General features: G+C 43.3%; 1 protein-coding gene and 1 long non-coding RNA gene across 10 annotated transcripts; both read right to left on the bottom strand.

Annotated features, from left to right (window-relative positions):
* Positions 1 to 2,722: 2,722 nt before the first annotated feature.
* LOC147957055 (uncharacterized) lies at positions 2,723 to 5,812 on the bottom strand. The gene is made up of 2 exons (XM_087535008.1): positions 5,467 to 5,812; positions 2,723 to 5,249 (listed from the first exon to the last, which is right to left on the bottom strand). The coding sequence occupies exon 2, from the start codon at positions 5,061 to 5,063 to the stop codon at positions 2,886 to 2,888; it is 2,178 nt and encodes a 725-aa protein (XP_087391134.1). The 5' UTR covers positions 5,064 to 5,249; positions 5,467 to 5,812; the 3' UTR covers positions 2,723 to 2,885.
* A 367-nt stretch (positions 5,813 to 6,179) lies between these two features.
* LOC147957054 (uncharacterized) lies at positions 6,180 to 10,853 on the bottom strand. 9 transcript variants are annotated; one of them, XR_015610537.1, is made up of 8 exons: positions 10,526 to 10,853; positions 10,306 to 10,402; positions 9,493 to 9,824; positions 8,937 to 9,149; positions 8,423 to 8,518; positions 8,008 to 8,268; positions 6,771 to 6,937; positions 6,180 to 6,667 (listed from the first exon to the last, which is right to left on the bottom strand). It is a non-coding gene; the product is annotated as an uncharacterized LOC147957054 (long non-coding RNA). The 9 variants fall into 9 exon arrangements; XR_015610532.1 differs by having other exon boundaries at positions 6,181 to 6,667; positions 8,423 to 8,531; XR_015610538.1 differs by lacking the exon at positions 8,423 to 8,518 and having other exon boundaries at positions 6,182 to 6,667.
* Positions 10,854 to 23,325: the final 12,472 nt, after the last annotated feature.

Below are 23,325 nucleotides of genomic sequence, written 5' to 3'. Positions count from 1 at the left end.
TCAGATCATTTGGGTAAGCCTAGGTAGTACTTACTTCACAAAGCTTCTCTCGAGGTAGAAACTTTGGAAATTTCCCGAGAAAGATTTACTAGGAAAATTGAGCTGAATATTATCATGTGGCAATGATTTGGGTATGGAAGAGTGCCCGAAAAGTTTGAGGGTAATAGGAGGGGTCTATATAACACTTGCTTTGCAACGTGCCAATTTGGCCATAAAATATAAATTGAACCTGGGCTCACATAGATGATTTGACTGAGCTGCAATTTGGAGGAGGGTGATAATTTGGGCATATGAAGGAACTGTATAAATTTCATGTCATTTAGAGATATAAAAAAGGTACTTCCTTCACAATGCTTCTAGGTGGACAAAAACTTTGGAAATTTGCCGAAGAAGATTTGCTAGGCAAATGGAGCTGAATTTTGTCATGTGGTAATGATTTGGATAGGAAAGAGTGCCCAAAAATTCCGAGGGCAATCAAGAATATATAAATAGCACTTCCTTCATAAAGTGTTGTTGTGAACAGAATAGGAAAATGAATATTGTTGAATTGGTTTTGAACTAGGCAAGGAAGGATTTTTACATATTTGATGAAGATATGCCCCAAAGAATTTATGAGATTTTTTTGGGAATTTTGGGAATGATAGAAATATAGGTTGCTTCACAACCTAGGGCAAAAACTGCCACATGGACATGACACATAGGCAAAACTGATGAGATGGCGCCTAGTCATCACAACCCACCACAATCTACAAGGCTATGACCATCTATATTGGTCATTAACAACTAGAAATAAGGCAGCGGACTAGCACTGTTTGCTTTGTGACCATTTCGTGTAAGGAAATTACGACTTTTCTGACCAAAATGGTCGCAATGGTTTAGGGTTTGGAGCCCCCTGAACAGCTTTTGACCAATTGGTCTAAAATGGTCATAAATTTATGACCAATTCTTCGAGGGTCACTGACAGAAGGTCATAAGTTGACATATTTCTTGTAGTGCAACTGATGTAGGACACTCCAAAAACGGTACTTTTAGATATCTCAGAGATCGTGTCTGGGAAAAGGTGAAAGGATGGATGGAGAAGTTGTTGTCTGCTGCAGGTAAAAAAGTGTTAATTAAGTCAGTCCCCAAGCAATTCCTGTCTATTCCATGGCATGTTTCAGACTCCCTAGAGGCTTGTGTGAGAATGTCACGTCAATTATTCGGCAATTCTGGTGGGGTAGCAAGCAAGGGAAGAGGAAACCGGCCTGGGTGGCATGGGATATCATGACAAGGCCAAAATCTATGGGCGGACTTGGTTTCCGTGATCTTGAAATATTCAATTTAGCCCTTTTGGCCCGGCAAGCATGGAGACTTCTAAATAGCCCAGATTCGTTGAGCGGGAGGATTTTGAAAGCAGCTTATTATCCGGAGTGTGGGATTTTGCAAGCTGAGTTGGGTACTCACCCATCACAAATTTGGCGAGCAATCATTGATGGCAGGGACATAATGCAGCAGGGAGTCATCAGGAGGATAGGTACCGGAGAAAGCACACTCATATGGGAACATAACTGGATTCCAAGGGGAGACATACTTAGGCCTATCACATCCCTTGTGGTGGATCCACCGATATATGTATCTGATCTAATAGAGCCGACCACATCTTCATGGAGGGAGAGTTTAATTCGATCTATTTTTATACCTATTGACGCGGAGGCGATACTCAAAATACCTCTTTGCCTGAGGAGGGTGGATGATTTTTGGGCTTGGGACAAGGAAATACGAGGCAATTTCACTGTTCGGTCGGCTTACAAAATGATACAAAACACCAAATTAAATAGAGAAGGGTGGATGTTTGAGAGTGCTGGCACGTCAAGTAATGAGCATCACAACAATGGGTGGGCATCCTTATGGCGAACACAGGTACCAAATAAAATCCGAGTTTTTTTCTGGCGTCTTGCCCGGGAGTCTGTACCGACATGTGAGCTTCTTCATCATCGCAACATGGCGGAGTCTCCAGCGTGCCCCTTTTGCAGCGCTGCGGACTCGTGGCGCCACGCTTTACTTGAGTGCGCGATGTCTCGCAGTGTGTGGGCACTGTCTTCGGAGATGCTAGTGGAGAAAATGTGTCTGGACATGAACCCGAAGGCCAAGGACTGGTTATTTAACATGCAGGATATGTTATCGCATGCAGAGTTCACCTGGATGGCTGTTACTTTATGGGCAATTTGGAGTTCAAGGAGGAAGGCTTTGCATGAGGAGATATTTCAGACTCCGTTCCATACTGATGGTTTTATTAAAAAATTCATATCCAAGCTCCAAGTGCTTCAAAAGCCAACAGCGTCCACATGCGTTAATACTAATGCAAGGCCGAACCATTGGATTGCCCCACCCCAAGGCACAGTTAAAATAAATGTTGATGCTGCTCTACGGCGGAATACGTCATTAGCAGCCGTGGCTGCGGTGTGTAGGGACCAAGCAGGGAATTATATTGGATCTTCAGCAATTACCCTTGTGGGAATATCAGACCCTACAACACTTGAAGCCTTTGTAGTCCGAGAAGCGCTGGCCCTTGCAGATGACCTCTACGAGCAAAGAATTTATATTGCTTCAGATTGCAAGATTGTCATCGATGATATCAAGCATAAGAGTGCGGCAGTGTACGGCGCAATTATCCCAATTTTTTTAGATCATTCTAGCTTTTTTACTAGTTGCTCTTTTAGTCATGAATTTAGGAGCTCGAATACCGAGGCTCATAATTTAGCGAAACATGCTCTCTCACTAGGGGTTGGCCGTCATGTCTGGCTAGGTAACCCCGGTGATCTTACTTTCGTCCCTACAAACATTGTGACGAGTTAAATAAAGGTTTCGCGAGATTGTCTCAAAAAAAAAATACAAGCATGTAGAATTTAGAACAAGCTATCTGGTTCCGCAGAGTAAGAGCAATCCTCCATGCCAACATAGTTTCCAAGTGACCTTGGAATTGGCGGGATTTCGACATCCATGACATTCGCCAGCATGTGAACAACTTGTCCCATCATCGGCCTGTGATCCTCGGCATCTTGAATGCACCAGCAGGCAATTCTGCAAGCTCTGCTCAGCTGCTCTCCATATGCATGGCCTTCCAACCTACTGTCCAGCAGACACATAGCATCTCCCTCATTCACCTTGATTGCCGCAAAGATGGGAAAGTATGTGAACTTTCCTTCCTTAATTTTCTCTGAGTTCCTTCGACCAGATATGATTTCAAGAAGCATCATGCCATAGCTATAAACATCGGTCTTATGTGTGATCGGTAACCCCGATATCCACTCCGGTGCAAGATATCCAATGGTCCCTCGCATTGTTGTCAAAGCCCTGCTGAAATCTCGACCTAGAAGCTTGGCCATGCCGAAGTCAGCAATCTTGGGGCAGAACTCTGCATCAAGAAGTACATTGTCTGGCTTCATGTCACAATGTATAATGCATTCTTTGCATTCCTCGTGGAGATAAGCCAAGCCTCTTGCAGTTCCAAGTGCAATATGGTACCGCATATCCCAGTTCAATACGGCCGAACTCTTCGAAAACAGATGAGAACTCAGAGAACCATTCTCCATGTACTCATATACCAGAACCCTTTTCAGCCCTTCGGCACAAAAACCAAATAACCGGACAAGGTTGATGTGGTGAATTATGCCAATTGTCTGTACTTCTGCTCGGAATTGCTTTTCCCCTTGTCCGATGCTTTTTAGCTTTTTGACTGCCACTAGAGAAAAACCTGCCAATGCCCCCTTGTAAACGCAGCCGAAACCTCCTTCTCCAAGTTTTTCGGAGAAATTCTTCGTTGCCTTATTTATTTGCATGTTTGAAAAGATTTTGAGGCCGCTATTGGAACTCATTGATAGTTCCAGGGATGGCTTGTTTCTCCTTCTCCAGAAAAGAACAAGACAAACAAGCATAACGGTTAACACACCCATCACTGCAATTAGAACAACAATTTTCATCTTTGGATATGACTTCTCTTTCTTGGAATCCAATATTTCTTGCATGCATACTGGTTTTTCCTGCCTGGAAGCTTGAGCAGACCACAACACAGTCCCACAACCCCATAGTTTAGCAGCAGTAACAGTACCATCAGGATGCAACTGCACATATACATGTGAATTGCTGGACAAAAACCAAGATTCTTCATCGTCATGAATATCCATCCAGCTCGGGAAAGTGTCAGAATAAGTGGTCGTAATAGAACTGATGTAATAATAGGCGCCGGGATAATAGGTGCGGGGATAATAGCTGTAAGAAGTGGAGACAGTAAACCTTCTTCTTTGGTGTGTACTCCTCTCCAGGTTAGAAGAAAGGAAACAAGAAACATTATTTGTAGCCTCGCTACTAATGATCATGTTATTATTATTATATCCTAGCCGTGCTCCAGGTAGCACTGTACCATATGGTCGATCGAAACTTTGCCAGAACAACAATGAACTATTCACTTTGTCTCTTATTACCAGATTTCCGTTGTCAAGAAGTAACGCAACTGCAGAAGTAGATTCATTTGGTCTCTCTTTAGCATCTGATGACCATGCAATAGCATCAAAGCCATAGGTCAACTGCGAGGTGAGTTGTAAGTTGCCATATGAGAGGCTAAGAACAGAGGTCTGAGGGTCCAAGGCGACGAGGTAACCCTGCAATTGAGGAGGAGACCAAACTAGAAGAGCACTACAAGTTGATGAGTTGACGCCAGTTGATGTGTTGACGTACCAGATGCCAAATGTAAACTCTGAGCATGGAGGAGATAGGCAGCTGAAACCCAACTCAAAGGCACCATTCTCGGACAGTAGGGTACGGTTACCATACAGAGACTGGCCTGAAAAGAGAGTATCCGTCGCATGCACGAATCTACACCTTGAACACACAACAATTATCAAGTAGAGAATTGCTGCTGCAAAGGAAGATGTAGAAGGCATGCGCTCGCAGGCCTTCTTCATTTCGTCCAGTATGAGATTGATCTCTCTTACTAATAAATTGGGGATATTCTGAACCTTCCAATGTACTACACAACTACTGTCTAAATAGGGAACGGAAACCTTTACTCGAGACAGAGTTAGCATCCAGAGTCAATAGGGATATGTGTACTTGCTTGTGAGGCCATTCAAAAGGGACGTGTGGAAATTATACAAGTCTTGGTCATACATGGTTGCAGATGTTGATATTGGTCCAAGTTGCCCCCACAGCCACGACTTATTTCCATGCAGCCCGAGTGTAGCTGGCGTTTTTTGACTTTTTGAGCCGAGCATCTGCTAGAGAAAAGTACCATTATTAAGTGATGATAGGAGCTTCCAGCACATTGGCTCACGGCAGCCGTGGATTCAAAAGTACCATTACCGTGTCTATACCAAAAATAATAATGCTCAAGAACATAATGATCTGCCAACTACACAAACAGATCAAGACTTGAAAATTCATCTGTTGACGGATGACATATTTGCTGGAGGAGGGATTAGGATTACTGACCTTGAGCCTTGTTGTGGCCATCCATGGGGGGAAAAGCTGGCAATGCGTTGAGCCATTTCATCAAACATCTTGAGGCCTCCCTGGCGTGACCGAAACTTCCCCCGCGCGCCGCCGATTTTTCCTCCAGTCAAACGGAGGCCTCAAGTGACCCTTCTAGCGCGTATTTCCGATTTATTGACAGGTCGTGGAATGAAGACAGAGAAGAACTGCAGAGGGAGAAAGCAGAGCAAGAGCGAATTGATGGGACGATTCCATCTCTCTATAATTTATACTATTATTTACACATAAACTGATTTTTCTTACATTAAATTGAATATTGCTTAAACTAAGGGATCTGGTTGTGTATTTTTTCGTAAAACTTGTATTGAGATATTTTAAAATGATTAATAAGATATTTTAATAAGAATTGTAAAAAAAGGTATAATCCATTGTTTAAGACATATAGTGAACATGGGATGCTCCCACAAGTACAGATAATTAGTCTCCCTGCAATAATAATAATAATAATAATAATCACAGACAATTAGTCCTTTCATGAAAATGGAACAAACTAATATATACTCTCTCTGTCCGGAAATACTCGTCGGAGGAATTGATGTATTTATATGTATTTTAGTTTTAAATACATTCATTTTTATGCATTTTTCCAACAAGTATTTCCGGACGAAGGGAGTACATGACAAGTTAATGGCCATGATTTTCCACTAGCTCGTCTTCATCCCGGTCACTGGACCAGCCCAGCCACTTTGTTCTTTACTAGGTAGGAAGTGCGGCTTGCCGCACCCAACAGCGATGCTGTCGGATCGCTGTCAGGTATAAGTCATATCCAATCAGTAATATAGTCATTGAATCATTGCAAATATAAAAAAAATTGTGTAATTTAGTTATGTTTGTCAATCTAATATATCAAATTTCTATCAGAAGCATTGCATTGGTACATACACATTCAGTACATAGCAAATGGTCCAGGAACCAGATCCTGATTCCTCTAAAAATCCATTTTAGATGAGAAACTGTGGAAAGGAAAAAAGAACATGTCCTGATTCCTCTAAAAATCAATTTTAGATGATAACCCATGGTGTAGAAAGTCAGGGAGGTGGTTTTTCACCAATACGCCGGCAGGGTCTCCACTTCCTCCTCTCTCACCCTCTCTTCTTCCCACTACACCCCCCCTCTATGCCTCCTCTTTCCACCATATAATCTAGAGCATTTGAACACATATTAGCCATGGAAAGAAATTAGTGAAATTCAAAACAATAAATTTAGTAATCACATCAGGGATGGGTTTGGGAGCTCAAATATACCTCAAGATGATGCAGAGATGGGGAAATCGTTGTTGGCGATACCCTGCTGAACAACCACACATAGGGGCTACAGATATTTGACCGACTACCATCTTCTGCCGAGAAGGAGAAGCAGACGCAAGACCTTGGGATGGTGCAGAGATGGTGAAACCGCAGATGTCGATACCCTGCCGAACATCGACATGTGCGCTGCCAGTATCCACAAATAAATAAATTCAATCTTGCATTGACCATATATATCTTCTCAACCATAGAAAACGATCAAAATATATTATTGTTAGCATGAGAATCTAAGAACAGTTACTTCCGCACTGCACTAATGCTAAGCCTGTCATAATAATATCCTCGGCTCAAGGTATTTGACCAAAAAAATAGAAGAGATATCATCATGCATATAATCCAATTAACAATCTAAATTGCACGACGAACTTTACATATTTAATTTACCCCTGGACTGAACCAGAAGTGACAAATATTTTAGCATTACTCCTTGAGTTGTTTTCTGCAAGGTGTAGATCTGATGCTACACACCCTGATAAATGTATAGTAGCAATTTATGATTCTTTTCTAAAAAGGTGGTATACAACTACACACACTGGATACTCTAGTTCATGGTAATAAATATTAAGAGAAGAAATATATCACGACAGTCATCGTAACTCATTTCATGAAATAAAAATCGAAAAAAGGGGGGAGATGCTTTCATGGAAGAATCTAAAATCATTCACTGGAAAACTAATATTGTTTATCTGCTACCAATTATATATATTACAACTGATGTATGTACATTATCAAAACAGAGCAAGTAACAGGAAGCACATTATTATTTTGAGCTAAAGTGTATGCAGATGGTACAAACACTCCAGGTATATTCTGATTATTCTACTGCCCCTAAGCCCAAAAGAATGAGCAAGAAGAAATACATATATCTCAGAAAAATAGGATTACACATCTGAAGAAAATAAATTTGTCTGATAAAATTCCATGGATGACTTGCAAAAGTATATCTATTCCCTTTGATCACTATTGTGATATAACCTGTTATTATCCACCTTGATTTATCATTTCTTCTGGTAGAAAGCAGAAGATATAACCTATTATTTCTACACAAAAAGTAACCTCTAACCATGATCTCTATCGTTTTTATTTAACTTTTGAGCCTCTGGAAAATTCAAGATTCCTTCTTAAGCATGAGAATATGATATGCAGAAGATCTATGAAACACAATAAAACTAACTTGATCTTAAGTTCCCCTGTTCACCAATATGGGAAATACAGAGCTTTGCCTTCATTGCATGATGCAGATCCTATGGATTGTTTACTTAGTAATTAGTAATTGACATTCTTCCCTTGGAACAGAGGTCCAGAACATGATGGTGAAACTCGTGGTGTTATTTAAATAGTCCCTTCGACCGTAACGGGCTGCCGGCAACTCAAGCTACTCTAAAAGGAGATCAAGCATCATTCGGCCTGGGATACTCACAACACAAGGCTCGGCCTACGTCATAAACAAGCTCAACGGGGTTAATTAAAATCAGGGAAGACAAAGATAAAGTATAGAACAATTTGGTGAATACTCAGGCTATCTAATAAACCAATTGCAGGAAAATTGGACATACATGTAGTACTATCTATCATGTTAGCCAACATACTTGTAATCATGTGTAGGGTCATGAATAGAACAATAGAACACCAGTATCTGATACTCTGCATTTGCAAAGCATTCCGTTTCCATATTATAGCTTGTCCTATGAGCCAGACCTCGAAAGCATAGAGCATAAAATTACTTAGTAGAGGGAATAACCTCCCCAGATGGACTCCGCTCGGCAAGCGGGTCTCTTAGACACTCTTCTCTATACAGTAATCAAAGAAAGAAAATACTATTCTTCGAACCAAACCTACTGAATGAACCAGGGAGCAAAATCAAATGTTTGTAGCTCATGGATTCGGCTATCTGATCTAACATATATTGCGCTGAATTAAATATATGTTGTAGCTACATAGTTCTAAACCAAATGACAACATAGAACCAAAGTTCTCATGACTATATTCTAAATTTATCTTGTTATAATATTCAAAGAAACCTATGTTATGGACTTATGGGCATGCAAGTTCTACCAACTTGCGGAATAATTTAGATAAAGAGAGTGAGCAGTGACATCTCACCAGTTGAACGGGACACAGGGGTGTGGCAGGAAGGATCAGCGTCCATTAGGTTGGGGCTTGATCCTCTTGTGTGTGTTCTGCTGCTCAATGGCGTTTCAGGTGAATCACCCAGCAGAAGATTCATCTCACAAAAGACTCATCTCTTTTTGGCGTTTCAGGTGAATCACCCAACAGAAGATTGCTCATCATGTCATTCTCCCAGCCAATGTAAGCCTGAAATAAAATGGTATGGAGCAAAATAAGAAATACAATTACATCCAAGTTCATCGCATGATAGAAGACTTCACTCTAAATTATTAGGAGCTCTTAGTTGCAAAGCGCCTATTTGAAGTATTTTAACATGATTCAAACTCTCTGAATACAAAAGGAACGTACAAAATTACAGTAACCCAATCTTGTACATGTTGGCAAAACTAAAAAGGTAACTAAATTAATAAGCTATATCAATTTAACAACCACACAGTATTCCTTTGTACACTACTGTTAAGAGAAAATTCTAGTCAAGACATGAATGTGTCAGGAAAACAACAGAGTACAAATAGACTTCAGATCCTACCGCAGTTGTAGTCCATCATGAGGAATGTCTTGGTGAGCACCCCAGACAACAGCTTCTCCCGAACAAAGCTTACCACGGCAAGATCCCTCTCCTGCATGAACCCCACCACGTACGACGGGGTGATCACCTGAGCGCTCCTCCACCTTGAGATGCCAGCGCACATGTGCATGCCCGCCTCAAGCCTCTCCTCCTTCCCGACATCACTGATGTTGTCCTCGAGCATGGTGCACACACCTTACTCCAGGTTCAGCATCGTCGCGTGGACCAGGGCACGGACATCTGGTTATGAAGCAGTACTTTCATAAATGATGGAACTACAACATTTATGTAAACTGCAAATGACAAAGAAAACAATATATGAATATTCTGAATTAGTGTATCGCTAAGCACAGTATTTGTCACAAATAAAAATGGAAAAAAGTTGAGTGTGTTTATTGATTCACAGTATTTATGCCTAATTAGTTGCCACCAAGAATAGGCTAAATTACACAGTCCCAACCAAATCGTGCTCCCTCTTCCATCGGATCAAGCAACCTCTAACAAAGAAAGTATGCAGGCAGCAACACAATAGGAATCAATCGGTGTAATATTTCCAGGGGTGCCATAGTTGTTGCTCTGCCTCTGTTTCAGCACATAGAGCTTAGCTCTTTTTCTGTCCATGCCTATCAACTTGGGATAATAGTCACTATGTTCATATATGCAGATACTGAACCCAAATGAGAGCACTTCATGTAATAAGCTTAAAAGAGTTATTGTTGGCCAGCCACCCTTGGTATCCATGAAGAAGAATGCATAACAAGTCCAATTACTTACTGGAGAACATGTGAAGCCATGAATAATTCAGGCTCACCACCACACACATGTGGGCGCCTAATCTGGAAATGTATGCGTGAAATCGCCCTCAACAAACCTGTCAATTATGGATGCAATGAAACACAACAGTTCAAAACATATCGATAATAATTATCCACGCCACATTTACATTTTAAAACCAGAAGAGCAAACATAACAACAACAATGTTCATCAACTAACCATTAAGTCTCTTCCCGTCTAGTGACAGATTCATCAGCGGCATGTGCAATGATGGATTTGTATAGCTGCTTCCTGAATTCATCAGCTAGCTTTCATTTAAGATTTTCATTAGGTATAGGTTTCCCCGAGAGGACGCATGTTGTATGTACCACAGAGCAAAATAAGCAACTCCCATCTCCTGGGATGCCTGGCAAATCAAGGTAAAACAGTCACAGGCAGTAGCCTAACGCCATGCTGACATATCCGCAAATATAACTTCTTCACTTGTACTTGAGGCTCCACATCATCTTTTTTTCTTTTGTTGCACACCATCCTTTTCCTTTTGTTGCTGCCAATGAAAAGTATAGTAATTAGTTTGTAAATGAACAATACAACATATCATGCACCGTCACTATACAATGGCAAATCAAGGCATAAATTTTCTGAACAGTCACTATACATTTTCTGAACAGTCACTATACAATGGCAAATCAAGGCATAAATTTTCAGCACTAAAAAAAGTACTAAAACAAATTTAATATATTATTTTTTACCAGCTCCCTATAAGATCTTTTGGTTCACAAAAGGTAGGAGATTCAGAGAAAGTGAAAAGAATGATCACCCATACATAAGCCCTCGGCATGAACGGGTTAGCTGACAGGAGCAGAAGAGATATATGTTGACTACATCACCATTGGTGAGCTCAAACATTATAGAAAAGTGACTTGATCAAGAATAGTAGTGCACATATTGTCCTCCACCAAGTGATCAGCTAGCTATGAAAAGAGTTCTGGAAACCATGTGAATCCATACAACCAGTTAGCTACAATTGATTGCTGTAGCTTCTCTTAAATTCAACAATATCTGATTTTCAGAACAATATCTAATTTCAGAACTGCTATATCTAAAGGTCAAACCATGGCATACATATTCAGAGAAAGAAGATGAGTTCAGTTTGGTTTGTACTGCAGGCTCACATATCAGTTCAGTTTGGTTTGTATTGCAGGTGGTCAGAACAACAAACTAATCGAGGAACAAGATAAGGGACCTGTTAGCGGATGGCCTGATGTGCTGCAGGCGGCCGGAATCGAGCATCCTTGGTCGGTGGAGCAGGGAACTTGGTCCAGGCGGCGACGGCGCTCCTCCCCAATCTGCGGCGTTGACCTACCCATTCCGCGGCGGCGCTCCTTCCTTGCCTGCTGTGCGGCCCGGTGGTGTGCTCTTCTATGTTCCTCACGGCTGTGCGGCGCGAGCCCAGCCCGATGCGCCCCTGCAAGGCTGCACCCGGTGGCCAGCGAGAAGCAGAACCGCGCGTGGGGCGAGGGAGAAGACGGAGAGGATCCCGCCAGAGTCCACCGGAGCCACGCCGGCGATGAAGGTGATGCCCAGCCCGAAACCAGGAGGGAGGAAGAGGCAGAGCACCTCCCGTGTGGACGCGATGACGACGGCGGGGATCCGGCGGTCTGGGCGAAGGAGGAGGCCGTGGCGCGGGGAGCAGATAGGGTTAGGGAATGGGAGGAGGCGGCATAGAGGAGGAGCTGGGCGCGGCGGAGGGTTAGGGAATGGGAGGAGGCGTGGGTGCGGGAGGGAGGGGGCGGCTAGGTCTCCAACACAGGAGCAGTCGGCTTTTATACCACTTTACGCGAAATGACGAGAATGCCCTCGGCGGGGCAGCGTAATTACGCGCGGTGGCACGACCGGGCGGGACACGGCTCATAGCGAAAATATCGGACGGTCGGAGACGACCGGGTAAAGATCCGACGGCCCACAGCGACCGAGCCCAAGATCGAACGGTCAGCAGCGACTGGTAAAACAGATCCGACGGCTGAAAATCCCAAGCGCTGAGGAGACTCCATTTCGGTTCAGACTCTAACAAGGGGATGATGTTTCATGGGACTTGCATGGGTTTTTTTTTTTTTGGTCGAAGATAGTCTTTCCAATCAAGGTTTTGGGTACTGGGCCGTAAATTCGGTTACCGCCCGGTAACCGCGTTTCCAGCCAGCAGCACTTTTTGCTTTTTCCTTTTTTGATTTTTGAAGCTGTAATTTCTACACAGATATGAGCTTGCGAGGGTCGAACTCGCGACCTGCTTGTGCGCGCCGTTGGAGAAGACCTCTTACCGCTGCGCTAGCACTAGTGTAGACAACATTTTCTGCTCAAGGCTTATGTATTCGTGTCTTAAAATTTTGATTTCAAATTTCACTCGATTTTTTTTTGGAATTTCGTGGTTACCGTGGTAACCGAGTTTACCGCCCACCCTCGAGAAAAATGTCCCATTCGGAATCCAAAACCTTGTTTCCAGTACCATGCACACTACTGGAATTTCACCCTATGCCGAGTGTCAAAAAATACTTGGTAAATGGCCAAATAAACTCAGCAAAGTATTTGCCGAGAATTGTTCTCGGCAAAGAGCACCTAGCGTACACCTCTCAGGCAAACAGAACTTTGTCAAGAACCAACTGTTGGGCACTCGGCAAAGAGTTTTACGAGAGCCAAATAGTGTGCCTTGGTAAAAACAATGTGACTTCATGGACGTTGGTTCGGTCAGGTCTTTGCCGAGAGCTGCCACTCGGCAAACTCGTGCACATTGCCGAGTGCCTACGCTCGGCTTAACTGACACAAGCAGCTCCAACAACTCTCCTGTTGGAAATATGCCCTAGAGGCAATAATAAATTAGTTATTATTATATTTCCTTGTTCATGATAATCGTTTATTATCCATGCTAGAATTGTATTGATAGGAAACTCAGATACATGTGTGGATACATAGACAACACCATGTCCCTAGTAAGCCTCTAGTTGACTAGCTCGTTGATCAATAGATGGTTACGGTTTCCTGACCATGGACATTGGATGTCGTTGATAACGGGATCACATCATTAGGAGAATGATGTGATGGACAAGACCCAATCCTAAGCCTAGCACAAGATCGTGTAGTTCGTATGCTAAAGCTTTTCTAATGTCAAGTATCATTTCCTTAGACCATGAGATTGTGCAACTCCCGGATACTGTAGGAATACTTTGGGTGTGCCAAACGTCACAACGTAACTGGGTGGCTATAAAGGTGCACTACGGGTATCTCCGAAAGTGTCTGTTGGGTTGGCACGAATCGAGACTGGGATTTGTCACTCCGTGTGACGGAGAGGTATCTCTGGGCCCACTCGGTAGGACATCATCATAATGTGCACAATGTGATCAAGGAGTTGATCACGGGATGATGTGTTACGGAACGAGTAAAGAGACTTGCCGGTAACGAGATTGAACAAGGTATCGGGATACCGACGATCGAATCTCGGGCAAGTATCGTACCGATGGACAAAGGGAATTGCATACGGGATTGATTAAGTCCTTGACATCGTGGTTCATCCGATGACATCATCGTGGAACATGTGGGAGCCAACATGGGTATCCAGATCCCGCTGTTGGTTATTGACCGGAGAGTCATCTCGGTCATGTCTGCATGTCTCCCGAACCCGTAGGGTCTACACACTTAAGGTTCGATGACGCTAGGGTTATAAAGGAAGTTTGTATGTGGTTACCGAATGTTGTTCGGAGTCCCGGATGAGATCCCGGACGTCACGAGGAGTTCCGGAATGGTCCGGAGGTAAAGATTTATATATGGGAAGTCCTGTTTTGGTCACCGGAAAAGTTTCGGGTTTTATCGGTAACGTACCGGGACCACCGGGAGGGTCCCGGGGGTCCACCAAGTGGGGCCACAAGCCCCGGAGGGCTGCATGGGCCAAGTGTGGGAGGGGACCAGCCCCGGGTGGGCTGGTGCGCCCCCCACCAAGGCCCAAGGCGCAGGTAGGAGGAGAAAAGGGGAAACCCTAGGCTCAGATGGGCCTAAGGCCCACCCTAGGGGGCGCCCCCCTCTCCCCCTCTTGGCCGCCCCCCTCAAACCCATCTAGGGCTGCCGCCCCTCTAGGGGTGGGAACCCTAGAGGGGGCGCACCCTCCTCCCTCTCCCCTATATATAGTTGAGGTATTTGGGGCTACAGACATACGAGTTTGGACCTTTCCATGGCGCAGCCCTGCATCTCTCCTTCCTCCTCTCCCGCGGTGCTTGGCGAAGCCCTGCAGGATTGCCACGCTCCTCCACCACCACCACGCCGTTGTGCTGCTGCTGGATGGAGTCTTCCTCAACCTCTCCCTCTCTCCTTGCTGGATCAAGGCATGGGAGACGTGACCGGGCTGTACGTGTGTTGAACGCGGAGGTGCCGTCCGTTCAGCACTAGGATCATCGGTGATTTGGATCACGACGAGTACGACTCCATCAACCCCGTTCTCTTGAACGCTTCCGCTTAGCGATCTACAAGGGTATGTAGATGCACTCTCCTTCCCCTCGTTGCTGGTTTCTCCATTGATAGATCTTGGTGACACGTAGGAAAATTTTGAATTTCTACTACGTTCCCCAACAGTGGTATCAGAGCTAGGTCTATTGCGTAGATTCTATGCACGAGTAGAACACAAAGTAGCTATGGGCGTTGATTTTGTTCAATATGCTTACCGTTACTAGTCCAATCTTGATTCGGCGGCATTGTGGGATGAAGCGGCCCGGACCAACCTTACACGTACGCTTACGTGAGACCGGTTCCACCGACTGACATGCACTAGTTACATAAGGTGACTGGCGGGTGTCTGTCTCTCCCACTTTAGTCGGATCGGATTCGATGAAAAGGGTCCTTATGAAGGGTAAATAGCAATTGGCATATCACGTTGTGGTCTTTGCGTAGGTAAGAAACGTTCTTGCTAGAAACCCATAGCAGCCACGTAAAACATGCAAACAACAATTAGAGGACGTCTAACTTGTTTTTGCAGGGTATGCTATGTGATGTGATATGGCCAAAGGATGTGATGAATGATATATGTGATGTATGAGATGATCATGTTCTTGTAATAGGAATCACGACTTGCATGTCGATCAGTATGACAACCGACATGAGCCATAGGAGTTGTCTTAATTTATTTATGACCTTCGTGTCAACATTAACGTCATGTAATTACTTTACTTTATTGCTAACCGTTAGCTGTAGTAGTAGAAGTAATAGTTGGCGAGACAACTTCATGAAGACACGATGATGGAGATCATGATGATGGAGATCATGGTGTCATGCCGATGACGATGATGATCATAGAGCCCCGAAGATGGAGATCAAAAGGAGCAATATGATATTGGCCACATCATGTCACTATTTGATTGCATGTGATGTTTATCATGTTTTTGCATCTTATTTGCTTAGAACGACGGTAGTAAATAAGATGATCCCTCTTTAAAATTTCAAGAAAGTGTTCTCCCTAACTGTGCACCATTGCAAAAGTTCATCGTTTCGAAGCACCACGTGATGATTGGGTGTGATAGATTCTTACATTCGAATACAACGGGTGTTGACGAGCCTAGCATGTACAGACATGGCCTCGGAACACATGCGAAACACTTAGGCTAACTTGACGAGCCTAGCATGTACAGACATGGCCTCGGAACACACGAGACCGAAAGGTCGAGCATGAGTCGTATGGTAGATACGATCAACATGAAGATGTTCACCGATGTTGACTAGTCCGTCTCACGTGATGATCGGACACGGCCTAGTTGACTCAGATCATGTAATCACTTAGATGACTAAAGGGATGTCTATCTGAGTGGGAGTTCATAAGATGAACTTAATTATCCTGAACATAGTCAAAAGGTCTTCGCAAATTATGTCGTAGCTCGCGCTTCAGTTCTACTGTTTAGTTATGTTCCTAGAGAAAATTTAGTTGAAAGTTGATAGTAGCAATTATGCGGACTAGGTCCGTAAAGTGAGGATTGTCCTCATTGCTTCATAGAAGGCTTATGTCCTTAATGCACCGCTCAGTGTGCTGAACCTCGAACGTCGTCTGTGGATGTTGCGAACATCTGACATACACATTTTTGATAACTACGTGATAGTTCAGTTAAACGGCTTAGAGTTGAGGCACCGAAGACATTCTGAAACGTCGCGAAACATATGAGATGTTTCGAGGGCTGAAATTGGGATTTCAGGCTCGTGCCCACGTCAAGGGGTATAAGACCTCCGACGATTTTCTTAGCCTGCAAACTAAGGGAGAAAAGCTCAATTGTTGAGCTTGTGCTCAGATTGTCTGAGTACAACAATCATTTGAATCGAGTGGGAGTTGATCTTCCAGATGAGATAGTGATGTTTCTCCAAAGTCATTACCACCAAGCTGCTAGAGCTTTGTGATGAACTATAATATATCAAGGACATATATGATGTTCCTTGAGATATTCGCGATGTTTGGCACCACGAAAGTAGAAATCAAGAAGGAGCATCAATTGTTGATGGTTAGTGAAACCACTAGTTTCAAGAAGGGCAAGGGCAAGAAGGGATACTTCATGAAACGGCAATTCAGCTGCTGCTCTAGTGAAGAAACCCAAGGTTGAACCCAAACCCGAGACTAAGTGCTTTTGTAATAAGAGGAACAGCCACTGGAGCAGAATTACCCTAGATACTTGGTAGATGAGAAGGCTGGCATAGTCGATAGAAGTATATTGGATATACATTGTGTTAATGTGTACTTTACTAGTACTCCCAGTAGCACCAGGGTATTAGATACCGGTTCGGTTGCTAAGTGTTAGTAACTCGAAATAAAAGCTACAGAATAAACGGAGACTAGCTGAAAGGTGAGATGACGATATGTGTTGGAAGTATTTCCAAGGTTGATCAAATATCGTATGCTCCCTATACCATCGAGATTGGTGCTTGCGTTGAGCATAGACATGATTGGATTATGTCTATCGCAATACGGTTATTCGTTTAAGGAGAATAACGGTTACTCTGTTTATTTGAATAATACCTTCAATGGTCTTGCACCTAAAATGAATGGTTTATTGAATCTCGATCGTAGTGATACACATGTTCATACCAAAAGATATAAGATAGTAATGATAGTACCACCTACTTGTGGCACTGCCACGTAAGTCATATCGGTACAAAACGCATGAGGAAGCTCCATGTTGATGGATCTTTGGGCTCACTCGTTTTTGAAAAGTTTGAGACATGCGAACCATGCCTATTGGTGTATATGCATGAAGAAACTCCATGCAAATGGACCGTTTTGACTCACTTGATTTTGAATCACTTGAGACATGCAAATCATACCACATGGGCAAGATGACTGAAAGCCTCATTTTCAGTAAAATGGAACTAGAAAGCAACTTGTTGGAAGTAATACATTTTTGATGTGTGCAGTCCAATGAGTGCTGAGGCGTGTAGTGGATATCGTTATTTTCTTACTTCACAGATGATTTGAGTAGATGTTGAGTATATTTACTTGATGAATCATGAGTCTGAATTATTGAAAGGTTCAAGTAATTTCAGGGTGAAGTTGAAAGATCGTCGTGACAAGAGGATAAAAGATCTATGATATGATCATAGAGATGAATATCTGAATTACAAGTTTGGCACAGAATTAAGACATTGTGGAAATTGTTTCACAACTAATACAGCCTGGAACACCATAGTGTGATGGTGTGTCCGAACATCATAACTGCACCCTATTGGATATGATGCATACCATGATGTCTCTTATCGAATTACCACAATAGTTTATGGGTTAGGCATTAGAGACAACCACATTCACTTTAAATAGGGCACCACGTAATTCCGTTGAGATGACACCGTATGAACTATGGTTTAGAGAAACCTAAGCTGTCATTTCTTAAAAGTTTGGGGCTGCGACGCTTATGTGGAAAAGTTTCAGGCTGATAAGCTCGAACCCAAAGCGGATAAATGCATCTTCATAGGACACCCAAAACAGTTGGGTATACCTCCTGTATCAGATCCGAAAGCAATAAGGGATTGTTTCTGGAATCGGGTCCTTTCTCGAGGAAAAGTTTCTCTCGAAAGAATTGAGTGGGAGGATGGTGGAGACTTGATGAGGTTATTAAACCGTCTCTTCAACTGGTGTGTGACAGGGCACAGGGAGTTGTTCCTGTGACACCCACACCAATTGAAGTGGAAGCTTATGATAGTGATCATGAAACTTCAGATCAAGTCACTACCAAACCTCGTGGGATGACAAGGATGCGTACTACTTCAGAGTGGTACGTAATCCTGTCTTGGAAGTCATGTTGCTAGACAACAATGAACCTACGAGCTATGGAGAAGCGATGGTGGGCCCGGATTCCGATAAATGGCTCGAGGCCATAAAATCCGAGAGAGGATCCATGTATGAAAACAAAGTGTAGACTTTGGCGGAACATCTCGATGGTCGTAAGACTGTTGAGTACAGATGGATTTTAAAAGGAAGACGGACAATGATGGTAAGTATCACCATTAAGAAAGCTCGACTTGTCGTTAAGATGTTTTTCGACAAGTTCAAGGAGTTGACTACGATGAGACTTTCTCACTCGTAGCGATGCTAAGAGTCTGTTGGAATTATATTAGCAATTACTGCATTATTTATGAAATCTTGCAGATAGGATGTCAAAAACATTGTTTCCTCGACGATTTTGAGGAAAGGTTGTATGTGACACAACCGGAAGGTTTTTGTCAATCCTGAAAGATGCTAATAAGTATGCAAAGCTCCAGCAATCCTTCTGAGGACTAGAGTAAGCATCTCGGAGTTGGAATGTATGCTTTGATAAGATGATCAAAGATTTTGGGTGTATACAAAGTTTATGAGAAACTTGTATTTCCAAAGAAGTGAGTGGGAGCACTATAGAATTTCTGATGAGTATATGTTGTTGACATATTGTTGATCAGAAATGACGTAGAATTTCTGGAAAGCATATAGGGTTATTTGGAAAGTGTTTTTTCAATGGAAAGCCTGGATTAAGCTACTTGAGCATTGAGCATCAAGATCTATAAGGATAAATCAAAACGCTTAATGGTACTTTCAAATGAGCACATACCTTGACATGATCTTGAAGGTGTTCAAGATGGATCAGTCAAAGAAGGAGTTCTTGCCTGAGTTGTAAGGTATGAAGTTAAGACTTAAAGCTCGACCACGGCAGAATAGAGAGAAAGGACGAAGGTCGTCCCCTATGCTTAAGACGTAGGCTCTACAGTATGCTATGCTGTGTACCGCACCTGAAGTGTGCCTTGCCATGAGTCAGTCAAGGGGTACAAGAGTGATCCAAGAATGGATCACAGGACAGTGGTCAAAGTTATCCTTAGTAACTAGTGGACTAAGGAATTTTCTCAATTATGGAGGTGGTAAAAGAGTTCGTCGTAAAGGGTTACGTCGATGCAAGCTTAACACCTATCCGGATAGCTCTGAGTAGAGATACCGGATACGTATAATGGAGCAACAATTTAGAATAGCTCCAAGTAGAACAGTTATTTGGAATAGCTCCAAATGTAGCGTAGTAGTTGCATCTACAAGACGACATAGAAATTTGTGAAGTACATACGGATCTGAATGTTGCAGACCCGTTGACTGAAACCTCTCTCACAAGCATAACATGATCAAACCCAGAACTCTTTGGGTGTTGGTCACATGGGGATGTGACCTTGAGTGTTAGTCACATAGCGATGTGAACTGGATTATTGACTCTAGTGCAAGTGGGAGACTGTTGGAAATATGCCCTAGAGGCAATAATAAATTAGTTATTATTATATTTCCTTGTTCATGATAATCGTTTATTATCCATGCTAGAATTGTATTGATAGGAAACTCAGATACATGTGTGGATACATAGACAACACCATGTCCCTAGTAAGCCTCTAGTTGACTAGCTCGTTGATCAATAGATGGTTACGGTTTCCTGACCATGGACATTGGATGTCGTTGATAACGGGATCACATCATTAGGAGAATGATGTGATGGACAAGACCCAATCCTAAGCCTAGCACAAGATCGTGTAGTTCGTATGCTAAAGCTTTTCTAATGTCAAGTATCATTTCCTTAGACCATGAGATTGTGCAACTCCCGGATACCGTAGGAATACTTTGGGTGTGCCAAACGTCACAACGTAACTGGGTGGCTATAAAGGTGCACTACGGGTATCTCTGAAAGTGTCTGTTGGGTTGGCACGAATCGAGACTGGGATTTGTCACTCCGTGTGACGGAGAGGTATCTCTGGGCCCACTCGGTAGGACATCATCATAATGTGCACAATGTGATCAAGGAGTTGATCACGGGATGATGTGTTACAGAACGAGTAAAGAGACTTGCCGGTAACGAGATTAAACAAGGTATCGGGATACCGACGATCAAATCTCGGGCAAGTATCGTACCGATGGACAAAGGGAATTGCATACACTACAAGAAATATGTCAACTTATGACCTTCTGTCAGTGACCCTCGAAGAATTGGTCATAAATTTATGACCATTTCAGACCAATTGGTCAAAAGCTGTTCGGGAGGCTCCAAACCCTAAACCATTGCGACCATTTTGGTCAGAAAGGTCGTAATTTCCTCACACGAAAATGTCATAAAGCAAACAGCGCTAGTCCGCTGCCTTATTTCTAGTTGTTAACGACCAATATAGATGGTCATAGCCTTGTAAATTGTGGTGGGTTGCTATGACTAGACGCCACCTCATCAGTTTTGCCTATGTGGCATGTCCATGTGGTAGTTTTTGCCCTAGGTTGTGAAGCAACCTATATTTCTGTCATTCCAAAAATTCCCAAAAAAATCTCATAAATTCTTTGGGTCATATCTTCGTCAAATATGTAAAAACCTTCCTTGCCTAGTTCAAAAATAATTCAAAAATATTCATTTTCCTATTCTGTTCAGAACAACAGTTTGTGAAGGAAGTACCACTTTGGCATGTCCAAATAGTATCCATTTTCTACAGTGCTTTCCTATGCCCAAGTAAACATCCTCCACCAAATGCCATCTCAATCTATTCATTATTTTGAGCCGAGCTTCAACATACATATTTATGTCCACTGTGGTAGTTTGCAAAGCAAGTACCAGCTAGGCTCCTCCTTTTGAGCTGAAAATTTGTGAAGACGGTCTTCTTAGTAACTGATCATCCTCAGCCAAAACTCACGCCCATTAGCCACGTACATTTCCTGTACCGCTAATCAAACACTTGGCTGCTAATTCATGTTTGAGCACCGATCGGTCTCCTCGTGAGAATCTTATGTTGTAATTTTCTTCCTAGCACCTACCTGGGGAGTGCCCAACCCACTAGACATGTCTAGGCCACCCAGAACACATGGCAACGCCACGGTCACGCGGTGACCACGTGGCGGGCATGCGAGTTTACGCGCTCTAGAGATGGGGCCCTCGGCCACCGCCCAAACCTCGACGTATCGCCACCAAACCATGTATTTATGATTAAATAGGTACTTATGTAACTAGAAATGATTTTTGGAAAAAATAAATAGCAAACTATGAGGCAGCTGCAGTTCAAATTTGACCTGCTTCCACTGAATCGGTGGAAATTTGTCTTTTTCACGAGAGGTGGATCAAAACTTTTTACACCCAACCATTTTGTCAATTGTGCATTAAATATGTCCTAGTATTTTAGAAAATTGATTTGGTCCAATTTTGTAACAAATATATGGTAGGTCCTTCACAAAAAAAACTCATTTCAGGCACTCGGAAAATGGAAAATGGTTTTTTCGTCCAAAGAAAATGAAAACTTCCTTAGGAAACATTGTTTTGTTGGAAATATGCCCTAGAGGCAATAATAAAAGCATTATTATTATATTTCCTTGTTCATGATAATTGTCTTTATTCATGCTATAATTGTGTTATCCGGAAATCGTAATACATGTGTGAATAACAGACACCAACATGTCCCTAGTAAGCCTCTAGTTGACTAGCTCGTTGATCAACAGATAGTCATGGTTTCCTGACTATGGACATTGGATGTCATTGATAACGAGATCACATCATTAGGAGAATGATGTGATGGACAAGACCCAATCCTAAACATAGCACAAGATCGTATAGTTCGTTTGCTAGAGTTTTACAATGTCAAAGTATCTTTTCCTTAGACCATGAGATCGTGTAACTCCCGGATACCGTAGGAGTGCTTTGGGTATACCAAACGTCACAACGTAACTGGGTGACTATAAAGGTAGACTACGGGTATCTCCGAAAGTGTCTGTTGGGTTGACATGGATCAAGACTGGGATTTGTCACTCCGTATGACGGAGAGGTATCACTGGGCCCACTCGGTAATGCATCATCATAATGAGCTCAAAGTGACCAAGTGTCTGGTCACGGGATCATGCATTACGGTACGAGTAAAGTGACTTGCCGGTAACGAGATTGAACGAGGTATTGGGATGCCGACGATCGAATCTCGGGCAAGTAACATATCGATTGACAAAGGGAATTGCATACGGGGTTGATTGAATCCTCGACATCGTGGTTCATCCGATGAGATCATCGTGGAGCATGTGGGAGCCAACATGGGTATCCAGATCCCGCTGTTGGTTGTTGACCGGAGAGTCGTCTCGGTCATGTCTGCTTGTCTCCCGAACCCGTAGGGTCTACACACTTAAGGTTCGGTGACGCTAGGGTTGTGAAGATATGTATATGCAGTAACCCGAATGTTGTTAGGAGTCCCGGATGAGATCCCGGACGTCACTAGGAGTTCCGGAATGGTCCGAAGGTAAAGAATTATATATAGGAAGTGCTGTTTCGGCCATCGGGACAAGTTTCGGGGTCACCGGTATTGTACCGGGACCACCGGAAGGGTCCCGGGGGTCCACCGGGTGGGGCCACCTATCCCGGGGGGCCCCATGGGCTGAAGTGGGAGGGAACCCAGCCCAAAGTGGGCTGGGGCGCCACCCCCCAAGGGCCCATGCGCCTAGGGTTGGGGAAACCCTAAGGGGGGCGCCCCCTTGCTTGGGGGGCAAGCCCCCCACTCCTTGG

Source organism: Triticum urartu, chromosome 7A (assembly GCF_056163025.1).
Source record: "Triticum urartu cultivar PI428250 chromosome 7A, HENAU_Tu73, whole genome shotgun sequence".
NCBI lineage: Eukaryota > Viridiplantae > Streptophyta > Magnoliopsida > Poales > Poaceae > Triticum > Triticum urartu.
The sequence above is the reverse complement of the archived record's forward strand: the minus strand, read 5'-3'. Positions and strand labels throughout refer to the sequence as shown.